Consider the following 18,518-nt stretch of genomic DNA (forward strand, 5'->3'; position numbering starts at 1 on the left):
TTTCTGTTATTATGGTGGAATGGTAGCAAGCCAGAGTTTTATATGTCGATGTCCAACAAGTATGGATGGGGTTTCATTAAGGCTGGTAGTTATTTACATTAACATAATCTTTGTATTCCAGGATTACCGCAGTCTAAAACAACACTAGTAGCATGCAGAGTTTAGTGGTGTAATCCTATGTGAATTTTAATTGTGATGGAGAGCTGGCGGAAGAGTTGAAATAACTGATTCACAAGTATTTCACAAAGTGTACCATTCAGTTTGTTATGACTCATGGGATCATGTTTATTATTCACAAGTGTTTGGATAACTTTCCTATGACTTCAATCAGACTAAGTATGTGCTCACCAAACAAGTTAGGGTTCAACAACTGGCCACAGTGTTGGCAAATCCAGAAATCTTAAAGAATTTTAGAATGAATAAATATTTATCTGAAAATGAATAACAGAAGGTCTTATTTATTCGTTACTACCCTACTTAAAATGTTCTGTCACCCACTTAAGAAGCAGAAGTAATACAATGTGATCTGGGTGACCAATTGCACAACTGGCGAGTGAATTGGTAAACTAAATGGTTCACTAACAACGTATGATGTGAAATATTGATTATACAAATAGTTACAACTAATGAAATACATTGGAAAAAAGTTCCAGAGAGCATCACTTCAGCTCTGTAATAATAAAACAGGACTCGGAGGCCCCTAGAATAGGAGTAGAGTTTAAATCCAAATATTTACATATTCTGTTTGAACAACAACCAAATTAAAAAAAACCCAAAACCCTGTCAAAATCAATTCCGATTTTAATTGAGAGTTCTTTTATAACTGTCTCAAATGCCAGCCTGTTTGAAATAAAATACTTCCAATACTTCACAACATAATTGCTAGTGATTTCAGCAGGGGAAAGAAATCAATATAAATGTACTTAGCAAGGCTTAATGGAACAGTACCTTTCTCTTCGCTTTGAGCTGCTCGTGGTATTTGTCAGATGTGTCACCTGGAATCTCTCCTCCCCAAAGGGTAATTCCAACTATGGTATAAGTGATACCCATGACAAGCAGTGGAAAGCAGTACACTAATATAATCACAATGACTTGATACCTGCAACAAAAGAGCATTCAACTGATAAATGCTTTGAGAAGAATTATTCGGATAGAATTTTCTGATATTATGAGAAATAAACAAGACATTTCTGTATCTAATGGGTTGGATCCTCAGATGGAGTAAATGTATGCCTATTTTACAGCAGTTGGGGATTTGGCCCAGTATCTTTTACTGTCATTCATGCAAGTCTTGTGTAAACTGCATTAAAAGCAGACTGAAAACTGTTTAAGATCTGAAATTATTAACAACACCTATAGATCTGATTCTGAACTCATACCAGTAATAATCAGGAGTAAGTCATAGAAATCAATGGAGTTACGCCATTGTAAAATAGTGTGTCAGACCAGTTTTCTGGGTACACTTCAATATTGCACAATAAAGTATATATAAACACAACTTTTTAAATCAAAATATTTGAAAAACTGGCATCTTTAACTATTGAGACAGGAGTACAGACTTCCTCATTCACCCTAAAATGCATGGTGATGCTTCAAAAACCTATATAACACATGTCATAGTTCTGATGGCAGTGTAGTGAACTGTTATCAAAGAGCAAACACAGAATTTTATCTTTGGTCTTGACAGGTAGATGAAAGAAGATCTCCTTCCATATAAATTTGTCACTCATTAGTAATGCGCCATCCCAGATTCAGGCAGATTAAGGGCTAGATCTTTAGCTAGTGAAAATTGGTGTAGTTCCATTGTCTTCAGTTGTGCTACGTCAATTTACACCAGATGAGAATATGGCTGAAAATCTCTGGACCCCTCCAGGTGAGCCTGGGAGAGGTACTTTAAAAATATACTTCAATTTATACGTAGACTTATTACGTAAATAAATGTATTCTAGGTATAATTTAAATACATCAGCATTATATATGAGAAAGTTTGCTTTACATCTTTAAAATATCAGTACTTGGTTTCTTAGCCTGCAAGTTATTCTTGCCATCCCTCTACAAAATTAAAATAAACCTGCAGTTTAGGTATAGTCACGCATGAGTTTGAAAGAAGAAAAACTTACGTAAAGTTCTGTTTTGGACCACCAGGCCATGCTACATAGCAAAGGGCTCTCTCAGGCATCACTTTGGTTTTGGAGTAGAGGCACTGGGGAAATGCAAGCAGGAAAGCCAAAATCCATATACTCCCAATGACCACTTTAGTTACAGTTGCAGACAGTCTGGGCTTCAGGGGATCGATAATGGCCATGTATCTGTACAAAAAAAAAAAAAAAAAAACCCACACAAAAATCCTTCACGTAAGAAATCTCCAGTGATTACTTTGTTCCTATAGCATAGCAGATTATACAAAGGAGTGAAAAGATGCCTATTTTCTTGTCTTGGGAAGGCCTAATGGTATTATATTCTTCAGATGATCAGTCACCTGATCCAGCTCCCATAAACTCAATGGGAGTTTTTTCCCCCATTTGCTTCAGTGGAAGTTGATTCAGGCTCTTACTGTATGTCTACACTGCAATTAAAAACCCATGGCTGGCCCATGCCAGCTGATGCGGGATCACAGGGCTTCAGCTAAGGGGCTGTTTAATTGTGGTGTAGCCATCCAGGCTTGGGCTGGACCCTGAACTCTAGGACCCTGTGAGGTTGGAGGGTCCGAGAGCTAGGGCTACAGCCTGAGCCCAAATGTCTACACTGCAAATATTCCATGTCTGGAACCCCAAGTCAACTGGCATGGGGCGGGCCAGTCCTGGGTGTCTAATTACAGTGTAGACATATCCTAAAAGAGCATTTTCTAGTAGGATGTTCTATAACTAAGAATGAGGTTGCGTAAGAAGGAGAGAAAAAAGTAGATTCATTTCACTATGTTTTTAAAAATCTATGGTATGCATGGTCAACCATATCAGTACAGCAACTGATCCTCAAGGAACTAGTTAAAGCTTCCAGTGAAGGAGTTGATTCATGAAGAAACAAAACTGTATACCATACAGTGTCTCTTTTGGACACACAAGGCTTGATCCTACTCACTGCACATGCTGAAGTTGTGTTGTAATGATTGGGCCAACAAATTTACCTTAGTTGTGAGCTTAAATGATAAACAGTTTATAAGATGATACAATAACCTATAATAACAAATATCGATGGAAAATAGGTCAAGTTGTTTTTAATAATGAATGTTAGTGCAAGAAAACCAGAAAGAAAAACTAAATTAGTCCAAATATAAAGGCCAAGTTCATACAATTCATGGTAAAATCATACTTGGTGAAAACAAGCTGTGGAACTGAAAATTAATGAACCAAAATTGGTGTGTCTGATATTGGGACTAACTGGTGGACAAAATAAGGGGATGGGCTAGTCCACCCCCTTTTTGAGTCCTTAAAGAAAGAGTTTGGGAGGAAAAAATGAGAAGAACAGATAGAGGCTACTGCAGTGAATTTCACCATCCTGCACCCACGCCATTTGCTGGGAAGACGAGCCTTAAGTCATCCTGATCCTGAGAGATGTCCTAACCAGACCGGGCCAAGAGTGGGATCCAAATGACATCACCACCCTTACCAGCTCCAGTTGAATCCTAAACACCACCTGAGATTCAACAGGGTCAGACTTTAACAACAGCAGTGCCAGCTCATCTCAACTAACTTCTTTTACTCAAAAAGGACAGTTATTACCATATTTAATACAATCTAAAACACTGTCAAACAAGGGTTTTTTTTAATTTATTTTTTTTCTCCTGCTAAACGGAATAAGGAATGTTGTTAAAATGAACATTTTATGTTTCAAACACTTTGACTGTTTTCCCTACTTTTCTGTATCTTTAATAAAAGGGTTTAATAGTGTGTTTGCCATGATACTAAGCAGGCTGAGGATTCTTTATACCAAACTTCATTTTACGTGGTTTGATGCTGGACAGTGACTGGATTATGTTAACACTTTGGCCCCTATATTCCATCTAAATTAATACAACAGTGGTCCCACAGAACTATCTGTTGGAGTATGACAAACCAGATTTGGCTCATGATTAAGCTCTTCATCTTAGGATGCTTCATTAATCTTTTGCTGTAGATAACAGATTTGTTGTAAAAATTAACAACCAAATTGTAAAAGTTACATTGGTGTCCAAGATGAGCATATGGTTACAATCTACTTTAAGAGCTGCTCTGTATCTAGAGAAACCTGATACATACCCATGTGTTTTATTAAGTAGGCATACGTTTCCTTCAGTTTCATGTAATCAGCAATACAAACAAGTACAGATTCTGACTTGCCCCTGCTTAGGCAAGCAAGGTGGGAGGAGGGTGAGAGAAACTTTATCTCCTTGCATCCCTGCACGAACAACAGCAATGATGAAGGCACCAGTAGAAATATGTGGCTAAGGTAGGAAAATGATTGCAACCTCACGTGATCTCACAATTTTGTTGGTGATGCTTGAGGCAGAATAGCATCTGTCTTGTTCTCCTGTGACTGGTTGGCTGTATGTTTAAGGTGGTACCTCATAGAAAACTAGCAAAACATGGGAAAAGACAACCTTTTAAGTAACTACAGTCTCTTCAGGAGAACACAGGATAAAGAGCATGATGGAAGGAGCAGGAGATCTGGGGAGAGGTGTGAAATAAAAAGTGAAAATTAAGTTAATCTTTCTGCCTTTTGATCTCTGTATTGATGGAAAAAGCAAATCAGAAGCAGGAACTCCAGTGTGCGTGCGTGTGCGTGTGTGTGCGTGCACGCAGGCTTTTTACATCTCTCTGCATAGCTCTGCTTTGATCTCTAAAATGAGCTCCAAGTTAACTCCTTCTCCACTAAATTCCCTGATCACTCCCTCCTCCCACTTTACCTACCAACTACTGATTCAAAGACTGATTTACAGACTTGGCTTTTGTTATTAATTAGCACATTTTGCAAGGCATAGGCCCAAACTGTCTTTTAAAAAAGAGATTTCTTTTTGTAAAAAGCAAACTAACTTGCAGTTACTGAGTACATTTATTTGATCAGACACCCAGCAGTTTTCAGAGCCACAAAACTGGAAGCCTGGACACTCTTTGGGCTTCTAGAATCCCCACCAGAGAGCCAACAGCCTGGAAGTCTTGGGATGGACCTCCAGGGTCTGTGGCTGTGGGGCAATGCTGCCACATGATTCTGGAGACCTCAGGGCTTTCTGGCTCCCCATGCTGCCTGACTCTCAAGCAGACAGCCCTGGGATTGTGGAAGCCTTGGTGTTCCTGGTACTCTGTTCCTAGATTATTGGGGTTGCTTTGGGACTAGAGGTTAAAGAACTATAAATTAAAGATGTAGTACTCCGACCAAGAATGTCTGCTATGTAAATAAGAACAAATTAGGAGATCACCTTTGGTTATGTTTGTTTCAGTGTTGTTTTCTTTCCACCCACTCATGGTATAGGGAACCCAGAAGGTACCCCATCTTCAGTTCCCTCTGTCTGGGGTCTAGTTTAGTGTGTGTCTTTACATATATAGTTTCTAATGGTGCTCCAGTCCCAAACCACTCCCTCTTAGTTAAGGGATTCCCCAGCCTCCTATCTGAATTTGTGCTGTGCTCTTCCCTGGTTCCTTTAAATTGCCCGCCACTGTGTCCACCTAGGTTGGCAACAAAGCCTTTATGAAACAAAACATTAAACACAACCTTCATAGCAACAGTCATTTGTCCAAGGCACCTTTACTAGGGTGCTTTCTTTTATGGCTAGGAGACCAGGTCCCACCACCTCAGTCCTTCCTCCACTGACCTATCTCCCTTTCTATTATTACAGAAGTGTTCTAACTCAAGCCTTTGCTTCATTCAGAGTCTTTCCACGGGGCTCTCCCTTATTTACCCCAGATGCCTAATTGAGTCACATGACTTTCATTTTCCCCACGTGGGGAGGAGAATTATCTGTGTCACAGGTGGACTTCGACCCATCTCCTCTGAAAGAGTCAGCCACCCTGTGATAAGCACATAAAATAGTGTCATATGTAGTCTGAAGTGGAACAGCAAAAGGAAAGATTTACTCCAAGTCAAGAGAAAAAGCCTTAAGAGTCACCGAAGCAAGTAAAAAACCTCTCAATCTCTTGTTTTATGGAGCACCTCTTAATACAGGTAGAGATTATCAAGCATTTTTTGACAATATTTGGCAGTGCACACTTCAGCATGCCAGTTTAATTTGACTGATAAGGTTTATGACTACAAGGGTATCATCATTAGCAGATTGTGCTTAATACTAGGGAAAAACAACAATCCAACTAATAATGATTTTCCAGGCATCTAATAGACTATCAGCATGAAACACTCAACAGTACAAGAATACAACTGTTTCATGCATGCAATGCCAAAAGCCTTAATGTTAACTGAAACACAAATGGTAGGTTTAGCAGCCAGGAATCTAAATGCTTTATGGGCATAACAAATAAAAGCACATACAAAATGGGGCAAAATAAACCAAACTGAAATTCCAGATCTGGATATAGATTATTCTGAACAGAAACTTCTAAAAAGCTGTCTGCTCTGGATGGCTGTTTAATGTTGAGTAATAGAATGGTCAGATTTCTTAACCCTGAGATACAAACAATGATGATGGAAGATGCTGGGCACATGCTGGGATTGGGAATGTTTCCAAGCAGATACTTTTCCTGCATATAAATAGTTTTTAAATGGCTTGTCATGTCAGTCTGTGACCCTTGTCAGGGTCAGACTTTTCAAGAGTGAAACAACTTGCATGTGCCAAACGTGTGTGTGTGAGCACAGCTTGGGTAAATGTATACACCTCTGGCCATCTCCATGTTCCTTCCCCTGATTTATTATTTATTTGTATTGCAGAAGTGCTTAGGAATCTCAAACATGAACCCATTGTACTAGGCCCTGTACAAACAGAACAAAAAGACAGTGTCCTGTGTTCTTGCCCCATCCTTGCTCTAAATAGGAGAAAGGAAAAGTGGGGGGGGGGGGGGAGAGGAAGGTGAAAGCAAAGACAAAAGAGAAATCTGTCTGGGAAGATAGGGGACATTATCTTAAGAACATACAATCCCATCAGGGATAGCATGAGCTGCAGGGACATGTAGTGCTTTGATATCAAGAGAACGATTGGGGCAACACCTTATCTAAGTGTGAGGGTGGGGGAGGAGGTAGGTGAAAAACACTGGGCAGTGCTTCTGTCCTTTTAACCTCTAGAACACCTCATCTCAATTGCACTGTACTCAGGGCAGTGTCACAAGTTCTCCTTTGTGCTCCTCCCAGGGTGCATAATGACCCAATATCTGTGCCCTGCCTCTGCACTATCCCATAGAGCAACCTGATTTTTCAGAGATACTGAGTACTAGCAAATCCCCCCGAAGTCAGTGAGAATGGCAGGGGCTCAGCACCCCTCAGAAGCAGACCACTAATGATTTTGCAGTAGTTTGTAGCATTACAAAATATACAAGCCACACACCTGCAGAGCTGAGGGTAAAACCTGTAAAGACCTCTGACATTTTGATTTAAGAGAAGTATGTTGCTATCAGCAACAGAAGGATTCCTAGTGTATATCTAAGCAGTAACCAGCCAACAGAGTGCAATGTAGTCATACAAGTATACGCTTTGATTCTTCAATTGACTATGCATGTCTGGACTGCTGTGCCCAGGCAGAAACCAATTTACTTCAGCGGGGCTCCACACAACATCCCTGTTGATGTGCAGGAAGTATAGAATTGGAACTGGATAGTGTTCAATCTTGCTCTCACTGAAGTCAAGGGCAAAAAATTCTCATGGATGTCAGCTGGTTCAGGATGAGACCTCAAAAGCCTTTTGGCTCCAGTGGGAATGAGCAGATACACCGTGCCTTTGAAAAATCATGCTGCAAATGACTAATTGAACAAAAATAAATGGGGTGTGTGTGTGTGTCTGTGAATCAAAAATGCAAATCAACAGAAAAAGATTTAGTGCAAAAAAATTAACTCTATGCTTGTTCATCATAACAATCAGTTGAAAACTGTTATTATCCCATTCAGCATAAACGCCAAATCAACACTTGGAAGGTAATTACAAGATAGAATATACATACCTAGAAATGGATCTATGTAAATACAGCTAAGAACCGATGACAAGTAAATATGTGTGTTCAAAAATTTCAGTTAAGTCAGCACCTGCAAGAATGACTTGTGAATTATTCATCCTCTGCAGTAAGTTCTGCATATAGATTTCTGTTTTTAAGAATCTTTAGGTGGTAGTTAATTCTGAACTTTCATCATTAAACTTTGCTATTTGGGTTGCTGTGATCATATTAGAGCAATCATATGGCTACTGAGAATTTTCTGAGGTATCCGTTTGGCAGTCTCTATGGTAGTCATTAGGCTTGATCCAACTCCTATCAAAGTCAATGGGAGTCTTTCCACTGATTTAATCAGAGTTGGATTGGGACCCAGAATACCAAAGTTGATGTGTAATGGTGTTATGAAACTCTGGACTCCTTTTCCTTCACGACTGATCTTACCAGCTGTGTTCAAGAGAGAGACAAATTTTGTTTCCTTCAGGTCTGCTCAGTTTGTCTGGCCAGAGATCAGGATTTGCTGTATGATACTTGCTTATTATAAGTTCGCCAAATCAGGAAAATCTGGCCAACTCCTGAGGAATCATTAAAGGTCCAGTCCTGACCCAAATAACATTGATGAGAGCATTTAGTCATTGAGCAAAATCAAATACCCTATATTTGTGTGAGTATTGTGCTCTGTTGGCTTGTTACTGCTCACAAATAACACAAAGATCCTTCTATAGATGATACATAACATAAAACTTCCTTTGTTTTACTCATGTGTTTAAAGGCCTGTATAGTATGTTTGGAGCTACAGGACTAAGAATTCAGTCCCAGCTCTGCAGGTGTTATGTTCAGATAATAGATTCTAAATAGTTATGGCTTATTTTGATTTCGCTTGAGTGAAAAGGAAAAAATCAGCCTGCTCTAGTGGTGTCTCCCTAACACATATTTTTAAAATTGTGAAACGACTGAGCAAATACTTTTCTTATATCCCACAATGTGAGGGAATCAGGAAATGTGTATGTTTAAAGCAAGCTAAATGCCATCCCAGATCACAGAAGCATAGTTCAGTCCAGTTAAGGGTAATAGAACCTTCAGAGGATGGGAGGGAAAAAAAGCAGCTAAGATGGACAAGGGATTGTGAACTGTGTGCTAATAAACAGAGAGCAATTTTTCTGCATTTAGTACATTGTTTGGACAATTGCAATAAAAATACATAGACATTGTAAAAACAATGCCAAGTTCTAAATTGAATTTTACAAATGCCCATCTGTAGACCCAGTTGGAATCCATTAACACTCCTAAATGATTTGTCTAGCTTACTTACAGTTTGCTTGTAAACTCATGTAAGAGGAAAAAAATTAACCTCTTCAGCACAAGTTGGAACAGGTAACTGGGATATTGATAGAGGGAAAGGATTAGAAGAAAATTATAAAGTTTGCATAAAAAGGGTCATCTGCAGTAGAGACCACTACAGTACTTGACAGTACATAAACTCTGTTTCCTCAAAGCTGTGATTGGTTACCCAATATTGTCTACTGCATTTCCATTTGGAACTGACTGATAATTAAGAAACTCAGAGATAGAGGGACAAGAATCCTAATTCTGGGTGGATCTAATTAAAAACACTGTGGTAAAGAATCATTCATGTGATACCTGGGAATAGCAACACAAGCTAGCCAACGCAAACCTGGAGGTTTCTAAGACATTTTCTAAATGACTAAACATGCTTAAAATATCATTGAATCATTTAACTGATAAGTTATGTGATGTCAGTTGAAAGTGCTTTAGATGATTGTAAGCTGTTTAGTGACCTGTTGGACTCAACTTTCTATAACAACAGGGCAAACATCTATGAATCATTATTAACCCTTTAAAATTATTTATAGATGTACCCTTAATAGAAAGTGTGACCATAAAATGTAAACACAAAAAGGAGTCTCCCTCCAGTGGAACTCTTAGGACTATTCAAATGAATGCTAATGTGTGTAAATGTACACATGTATGTAGTTGAGCTTGATGTGTTACAGTAGGGTGAATGTGTCAGACAACTACAAAGTACAAATTATAAGCAGCCTGACTTTCACCTATGAGCGCCTATAGTATGAGGACATAAACACAAAGTGCCATATTTTAAACAGCAACTAGAGGACACCCCCACCTGGAATTCCTACATTTATTAAGCTCCCTGCTGTAACACATCCTGATCCTCTCTGGTGAGTGTGGAGGACCAGGAACTCTGTAAGCAATCCTCGTCTTCTTTTCTTTATATTAAGTTCCAGAGGGGTAGCCGTGTTAGTCTGTATACAGCAAAAACAATGAGAGTCCTGTAGCACCTTAAAGACTAACAAATTTCTGTGGGCATAAACTTTCGTGGGATGCGTGAAGTGGAAATCACAGATAAGAGGTATATATGTACATCCAAGGGTAAGAAACATAACAACGGGGAGGGCAACTGCTAACAAAGTCAGTTCAGTTAGGGTATATGAGGCCTATTCACAACTATTGATTAGAAGGGAGAATGTTTGAACAGTGAAAATTACTTCTTGTAATGAGATAACCATACCAAGTCCCTATTCAGACCCAGTCTGATTGTGTCAAGTTTGCAGATGAGTTCCAGCTCTGCAGTTTCTCGCTAAAGTCTGTTTTTGAAGTTTTTTTTGTTGAAGAATGGCAACTTTCAAGTCAGCTACAGAGTGTCCTGGGAGATTGAAGTGCTCTCCTACTGGCTTATGGAGGTTACCATTTTTTATGTCTGATTTGTGTCCATTTATTTTTTTGCATAGTGACAGTCCGGTTTGGCCAATGTACATGGCAGAGGGGCATTGCTGGCACATGATGGCATATATTACATTAGTAGATGTGCAGGTGAATGAGCTCCTGATGGTGTGGCTGATGTAGTTAGGACTAGAGTGTGGTTAGGACTAGGATGTGGTGTCACTAGAGTCGATATGCGGGCAGAATTGGCAACGGGGTTTGTTGCAGAGGTAGGTTTCTGGGTTAGTATTCTTGTTGTATGATGTACGGTTGCTGGTGAGTATTTGCTTCGGGTTGGGGGGCTGTCTGTAAGCAAGGATAGGCCTGCCTCCCACGGTTTGAGCGAGTGAGGAATCATCTTCTAGGATAGGTTGTAGATCCTTAATGATGTGTTGGAGAGATTTTAGCTGGGGGCTGTTGGTAATGGCCAGTGGTGTTCTGTTGTTTTTTTTGTTGGGTCTGTCCTGTAGTAGGTGACTTCTGGGTACCTATCTGGCTCTGTCAATTTGTTTCTTCACCTCCCCAGGTGGGTACTGTGGGTACTGTAGGTGACTTTGTTAGCATTTGCCCTCCCCATTGTTATGCTTCTTACCTTTGGATGTATATATATACCTCTTATCTGTGATTTCCACTTCATGCATCTGAGGAAGGGGGTTGCAGCCCACGAAAGCTTATGCCTGCAGAAATTTAAGGTGCTACAGGACTCTTGTTGTTTGTTCTTTATATTAAAAGATTTAAATTATAAGCTAATGTATATACACACAACAGTTCAAAATAAACTACAAATTCCTGAAAACTATTTACACTGTGTCCCCATATCAATTGCATTTAGATAGCCCTGAGCAGGATTCTAAAGATCAAGTCTTTGAGGAGGTCTGATCAGTCTTCCAGAGCGTGTTCTCGCTTCTGTTGAGTTTGTGCATGGAGTTCCTTGTGGAGGGGGCTCACTTCCTGACAGAGTACTTACAGAATCCAGATCCTCTCTTTGTTGGGTTGGGAAATATTGAAGTTGAACCCAATTTCTCTGGAGAAGTCCTCTTTGGAGTCTCCACTAGGTGGGATCTGGGAGTTTCTGCTAAGTTCCGAACTGTTCCAAATGACTAAAGCTTTCGAGCCAAACTCTGTTCCTGAGTCTCAGATTCTGAGCTGAAGATATGCCAAATGAAAGATGACTGAAACAGTACCTTCCAAATGGGGTGATGAATGTAGTTGATGGTATAGATTCTTTAGCAAGGAGGATTTGCAAGGTGCCTGCTGTAGCATCCAACTTTGAGAAGACTTTGGCTTCTGATAACTGAGCTAATGAGGGAAGCGTGTCTTTGGGCTTTGGTACTATAACCATGCCTACACACCAGTCAGTGGTTTCTTCTATCTGGGAAATAACCCCCATCTCTTCCATTCTCTTTAATTCTTCTTTGACTTTCCCTAGCAAGGGTATAGGAATGTGCCAAGGGACTGTAAGATCAAAGGGAATTGCTGATGGCACCAGTTTTATTTTGTATTCCCCTAACAGCTTTCTAAGCCTTGGGAAGATGTGTGAATACATCTCCGGTATAGCTTGCTTTTTGCCATTAATGCATTCCCGTTTCTCTGCTAGGTGTAGTACTTGTGTAAGCAGGGGAATGGTCCCACTATGGTGGGGAACTTTCCTGCTCATACACTACCCCAGTGGAGTTAGATAGCAAAAGGATCTGAGTCCTCGCTCCCAATTTCTTTACCCAGAGGTCTGCCTGACCTCAAGGACTCCCCTTCCACTCTCCTGTGTGGCAGAGTCCTTGTAATCCTGACAAGGCCGGGCCCAGGATTCCTGTGGGAGGGGGCGCCCAATCCCCAATCTTCTTGTGGTCTCTTAGGAGAGGGGCTACTCCTGGGTACTCTCTCCACACTGGACATTTCCCCGACCCACTGATCATTGCATATAGTTCCAAGCAAACACAATTTATTAAAGAGCAACCAATTTAAAAAATAAGGAAAAAATGGGAAAGGTTAAAGGAAAAGACATAACCCCACTCTGTGGGCAGGGAGAAACCACAAACAGCTGTCTCTGGAAGGTAAGGGAAGATCGCAGTCTGTTCCTCACATGTCCCAGGCCTCCTTACTAGGCTCTGGCTATGCTGCAGGGATGCAGCGACTTGGACATTTGCTCTGGGGGTGGCCATATGCCCTTAGGCTCTAGATGTCAGGACCCTTCTTCTCAGCATTGGCCCTCCCTTTGGGGTTATGATACCCCTCCAACTCTGTCTTACCCCCGGCCAAGAGGTCTTGCATTTCCCTGCACTGGGCCCTCTGCTCAGGGTCCCTCTCACTTTTCCCAGCTGCTCACTGCAGTTGGCTCCACTCTGCCTCCAGATCAGCTCAGCATTCTGAGCTGCTCCTCTGGTTCTGGCTACTGCTGCTCTGCTCAGGCTGTTTATCTGGCCTCCAGACTCACTCACTGTCCTGCCTGCCCTGTCAATCAGGCTGACCTGGAGCATTGGCCTCTCCTCATTGGCCCTGGGGACTCTCAGTCTCAGGGTCCTGATTTCTCATCAGCCCTTCCCCTTTCTTTTGGTAATGGGAGATGGCCAACCAAAAAACCCCACTAAGTTTCTGTAAGGGGCCACTAGTCCCCTTACATTTGCACGGTTGGCAACCCTAGTAGGGGAGTTATCAGTCCTTATATTACATATTAATTGTTGAAGAACTTTCTGTCCTGTCTCCAGTTTCCCAAGGAACTTGCCACAAACATACAATGTCATGTTTCTAGCTAGCTAGTGACAGAGTGCAAGGAGTTAACAAGTGAGCCTGCACTCTGACACCAATTAGTTCCCCTGGAGAAGGCTGACAGTGGTAATTGAAGCTAATTATCTAATTAGATGGGGAGCCTGGGTGAATTAAAGAGACAATTAGCCCAAGACTGATTTTAAAAAAGGCACAAGAAAAGTGAGGGATATAGGGGAACTGGGCTCACAGAGATCTCAGAGAAAAGAGATCTTTGCTCCTCTCAGGCCTGGAGAAAGGGCTGGAAACCCAAGGAATACTACACAGTTTTGCTGCACAGGACTATAAAGGTGTTAGTGGAGGGAACATAAATAAACAGCATGGCGTGGATACACAATCACTGGAGATTTCAGTGATTGTGTATCCGCGCCAGTCTTTACGGCTCTCCATCCTGGAATCAATTATAATCTTTTTTTGGATATGTGACTGCTGTTCTTGTATCAATTTTAAATTTAAGGTTTCAACCATTTAGATTCATGACTGTATACCAAGGTATTCTCTGTTCTATTGAGGATATAGCCCCTAGAAGTATGAACTCGTTGTTATCTGATAACACTCTCTGTTTCCACTACTCTTGTTGACCTGCATGCTATTGCAAAATGTTCTATTTTGTGTCATCTCCATGCATAGGTGGTTGCCATGCATGTTAGCTGGACATAGTTGCAAGCTGTGTCTTGCCACATCTTCAATAGCTTTTCCAAGCTTCCCTCCTATCAAGGTTCTTTGGTCTCCTGTTTTCTAGTTGTGCAGTGTTCTTGTGGTGTAAATCTGGTCTGCCTGCTCCTTTCACATCTGTGTCTTTTTCTCATTACTGTTTGAAGTACTTTCCCCATATACTGCTAGCATGTAAGTCACAAAGCTATTTCTTTATGGCTTCTTGGATTCTTACTTTTGCTAGCATGAACTGGTGTCTCTTATTAGTTCTTCTATTCCATATTTGGAATAATCAGCAAAACTATGTACTACGTTAATAAGAGTCTGAGACTTTTCCCTTGTCCCTGGCACCTCCTACTAAATTTGGCTCTTTCAGATATAATATTCTGTCTGCCTATGAAATGGGAATCAAATGCCTCTTTCACTTTGGAGTGTTTGTTCTTTTCCTCATAAGAAAATAACATCAGAATGGCCATACTGGGTCAGACCAAAAGTCCATCTAGCCCAGAATCCTGTCTTTCAACAGTGGCTGGTGCCAGATGCTTCAGGGGGAATGAAGTGAACAAGACAATTGATCGAGGGATCCATCCCCTATTGTCCAGTCCCAGTTTCTGGCAGTCAAAGGCTTAGGGACACCCAGAGCATGGGTTCATGGAGAATGGACCTATCTTCCAGGAACTCAGTTATACTTTTGACCTTCACAACATCTCCTGGCAATAAGGCTGACAGTATGTTGTGTGAAGAAGTACTTTCTTATGTTTGTTTTAAACCTGCTGCCTATTAGTTTCATTGGGTGACCACTAGTTCTGGTGTTATGTGAAGGGGAAATAACATTTCCTTCTTTACTTTCTCCATGCCATTCATGATTTTATAGACCTCCATCATATGTCCCCCTTAGTTACCTCTTTTCTAAGCTGAGCAGTCCCATGCCTTCTCGTCTCTCAGAAGGAAGTTATTCCATACCCCTTATTATGCTTGTTGCCCTTCTCTGTACTTTTTTCAATTCTAATATATCCTTTTTTGAGATTGGGCAGCCAGAACTGCACGCAGTATTCAAGATGTGGGTGTGGCTTTATATAGTGGCATTATGATCCTCCAGTGAGGAGTAGCATGCACAGGATAAAAGCAGCAGCAGCATCATCCATAGTAAATATCAGGGCATTTACCTGGTATTCTTGTGCTTTCTCTATTAAACCAGAAGTCATCTAGAATTGCTCAAATCGATGGATCTCAGCTGGCTGAGTTGCCAAAATCAGACTTCTCTCACAGGGCCATTTGTTCTATGCGCTCCATTGCTGTGCAGGGACAAGGTTCTGCCTCCTTCCTGCTGCAGCTTTCACAAGTCTCCTCCCTGATTTTCTATTTTCACTAATCTGGCAGTCTGGGGGTCTCATCTTTCCTTTACTCCTTCTTTAGAGAGAGGGATTCACTCACTTCTGAAACCAGGTGGTATAAGGACATAGACACAAAGATCCATGCTTTAAGCAGCACCGAGAACTCTCTAACAAAAAAGTTCCTATGTTTAAGCTCCCTGCTGATCCGTATCTTAGTCCCCTCTGGTAACTGTGGAAGACCAGGAACTCTATTACCACTCCAGAGCATCAACAAATCCTACTGAGGCCCACAACAGCTGTCGGTGGTCAGCACCTTTGAAATATAGGCCACTTCTCTTTTGGTACCTAAATGTGGATTTAGAAACCAAACTTTAGACATCAGTTGAGTCAATCTCTGTCCAAAAGCTAAAGAGTTTTGTATTAAACTCAATCTATCATAGGCCAGGAGATAAACATGGAGTGGGGGTTTATTTTACTTCTTCAGGAAGAGGACTGGAAATGTTCACATTTGAAATAATTTTTTTTTTTTAAATTATCACCTACACATGTGTTTTCAAAAGAAAGTGCCATAGTATCAGCTTCTGGCTGGCAGATCCTTGAGGAGTACATGTACATAACTGAACTGGAAAAAAAGTATTCAGGAAGAAAAGCCCCACGATTCTGCATTCTTGTTCCAAGAAGACCGAAATGTATCATTTTAGAATGAAATGTGTGGGAAATCCAAAATGCACCTTGCAATTGTTACCCATTATACTATAAGTAAAGTCACTGAGAAAATGAAATTGATACTGTGGCACTGTCAGATTTGAACTTCTTAGTTCAACATTTGGTTTGAACTTGTCAGATGTTTCCTGCTTCAGATAGGGAAATTTGGAGGAAGGGACTATTATAAAAATTGTCTATATGTCTGCAAAGATTGGCGGGGCAGCCTCACTTTCCTCACTATATGTGATCAAGTAGATGACCTATGTGAAACAGACGAGAAAAAACAGTCTTGTTCAATGCAAAATAAAGAAGAAAACAAATTATGTTGTTTTTGCCCAGCTAACTATCTAGTTATCAATGAATCAGTTTGCAGGCACATTTTGAGTTCACAAAGCTCACATAGAACAAGACACAATTTTTTCTCCTGTGTCAGCAATGGCTGATCCGAATACCATGTGAGGAGGAAGATCAGCAGAAGCTTATTTCACTTGTTTTCAGAGAGAGAACACTATTTTGATATTTTGACTTTCATATTTGTTTTTGTCTGCAACTATGAGGGCTAGAATCTTACTTTTAAATGAAACCTGAGGTACTCATATAATCACAAGGCAGGGGCTATAAAAAAAACACCAAATTAAATTTCATGAGACTCCCAATAAAATTGCTACACAGACAGCGAGAAGATGATTTTCATCTGGGTTCTCTGATCTAGTTGGGAAATCACAGAAAAAACAATAAATCCCTACAACATTTTATACCAGTGTCTTTCTCTGGCACACAGTGACCTTGGCTAGCACAATATTATTAACACTAATTCCATCAGTTAGTGGAAAGCAACACTGTTGTTTACTTTCATCAATGTAGAGATCAGGCAATTACATCTTTGTGTACAATTGTGTTACAGTCGAGACAAATAAAACTAATTACCCATTAACTGTAACTTGAAAATAGCAAGTTTGGGAAACAGCAGCTTCTCTCCATCCATCTCTTTGGAAATGTCACTGTAGAGAACTCTAAAAGAAATGTCTTCTTGCAACATTACAGGAGAGAGAAATGCACCAGCACATTGCACATGCACATTTCTTACAGTTTAACAAAAAATTTCTGACTACAATGTCCCTGCTCCACAACTCCTCTACATACAACATATTTGAATAAAAGATATAATGGAAGTGACAGTGCTGCTTCTATGTACTCACATATGAATACAATTATGATGAAAGGTAACTAAAATTTGATTCCTAGCCCCTATCCGCATTTATTGTTGCAGAAGATTTTTATGTGGCTATTCTTTATTCTTTATGTGGCTATTCTTTTTATACATAACCTTCGCCTGCTCTTTCACAGCCATCCTCTATTTCTCAAGCCCCCTCTGCCAATGGCAGCAATGCTTAGCCATTGTCGTCATGTCCTGCACCACCCTGACCCAGTATCTTCCAGACCCTGCAGATTCAGAGGCTATACAGGTGATGAACACAAATGCCTATCTTCACTGCACCTGCATTGTTCTAATGCTACCAAATCACTTCTGTAACTGGCCATAACCTCTAGCACTTCTATGTATCTGAGGATTTTTAGGTACTTCCACTTAGCTGTGGTCCATAGACACTTCCCTGGACCTCAGTTCACCATACTGTGAATTAAAGGGAAAAAGTGTCCCTATGGAATAGGTGATGCTATAGAAGACTGCATGAAATTGGGACCTAAATTATACTACTGGAAAGCAGCTGGAGGTGAGTTAGGCAGGAACAAACAACAGCTAACAGGGGTTCATTACACATATATACCTCAAGTGGTTTGTCAGGAATAGAATTCATGCAGAGATAGATATTAACATGGAGTATATTAAAAATGAAAAGCTCTCTTCTATATGCAAAACTGCTTGTTCCAAAATTTCTAATGCCTAATAACTAATACCTTTTAAGGGGATTAAGTGATAATCTGTTATAGCGACCAAAGTTTCAACACCATATGTTTAAATAGCTTGAAGGGTCTAAATTCAACCCCTAAAAATCAAGGAATAACTTCTGAGTTCAAGGACTGGGATTTGAAATGATAGCATCATAACTAATGCCATAGGGCCAAGGTATTGCTTTGGTACTAAATCAACATGTGACAAATGTCATATGTTCAGTACTTGGACACAATGGGGGAAGAACAAGCTAGTATAAAACCAGGTCTTTAAGCAAAAATGGATATTTGAGGTTTTTAAAAGAATGACTTTTGGAGGCGGAAGGAACCAAGAAATCAGGAAAGATGAGCTTTTC

General features: G+C 40.4%; 1 protein-coding gene across 1 annotated transcript in view; it reads right to left on the minus strand.

Annotated features, from left to right (window-relative positions):
- Window positions 1–18,518, minus strand: part of TACR3 (tachykinin receptor 3) — a 58,296-nt gene that overhangs the window by 25,271 nt on the left and 14,507 nt on the right. Inside the window, exons 2-3 of the mRNA XM_067568214.1 lie at window positions 2,121–2,309; window positions 949–1,099 (exon numbers count right to left, since the gene is read on the minus strand). Of these exons, the coding sequence (XP_067424315.1) occupies window positions 949–1,099; window positions 2,121–2,309 (340 nt within the window). The remainder of the gene's footprint in view (window positions 1–948; window positions 1,100–2,120; window positions 2,310–18,518) is intronic.

The sequence above is a fragment of the Emydura macquarii genome, unplaced genomic scaffold (genome assembly GCF_026122565.2).
Source record: "Emydura macquarii macquarii isolate MOO-44397 ecotype Brisbane River unplaced genomic scaffold, CSIRO-AGI_Emac_v2 contig_2863, whole genome shotgun sequence".
In the NCBI taxonomy this organism is placed as follows: domain Eukaryota; kingdom Metazoa; phylum Chordata; order Testudines; family Chelidae; genus Emydura; species Emydura macquarii.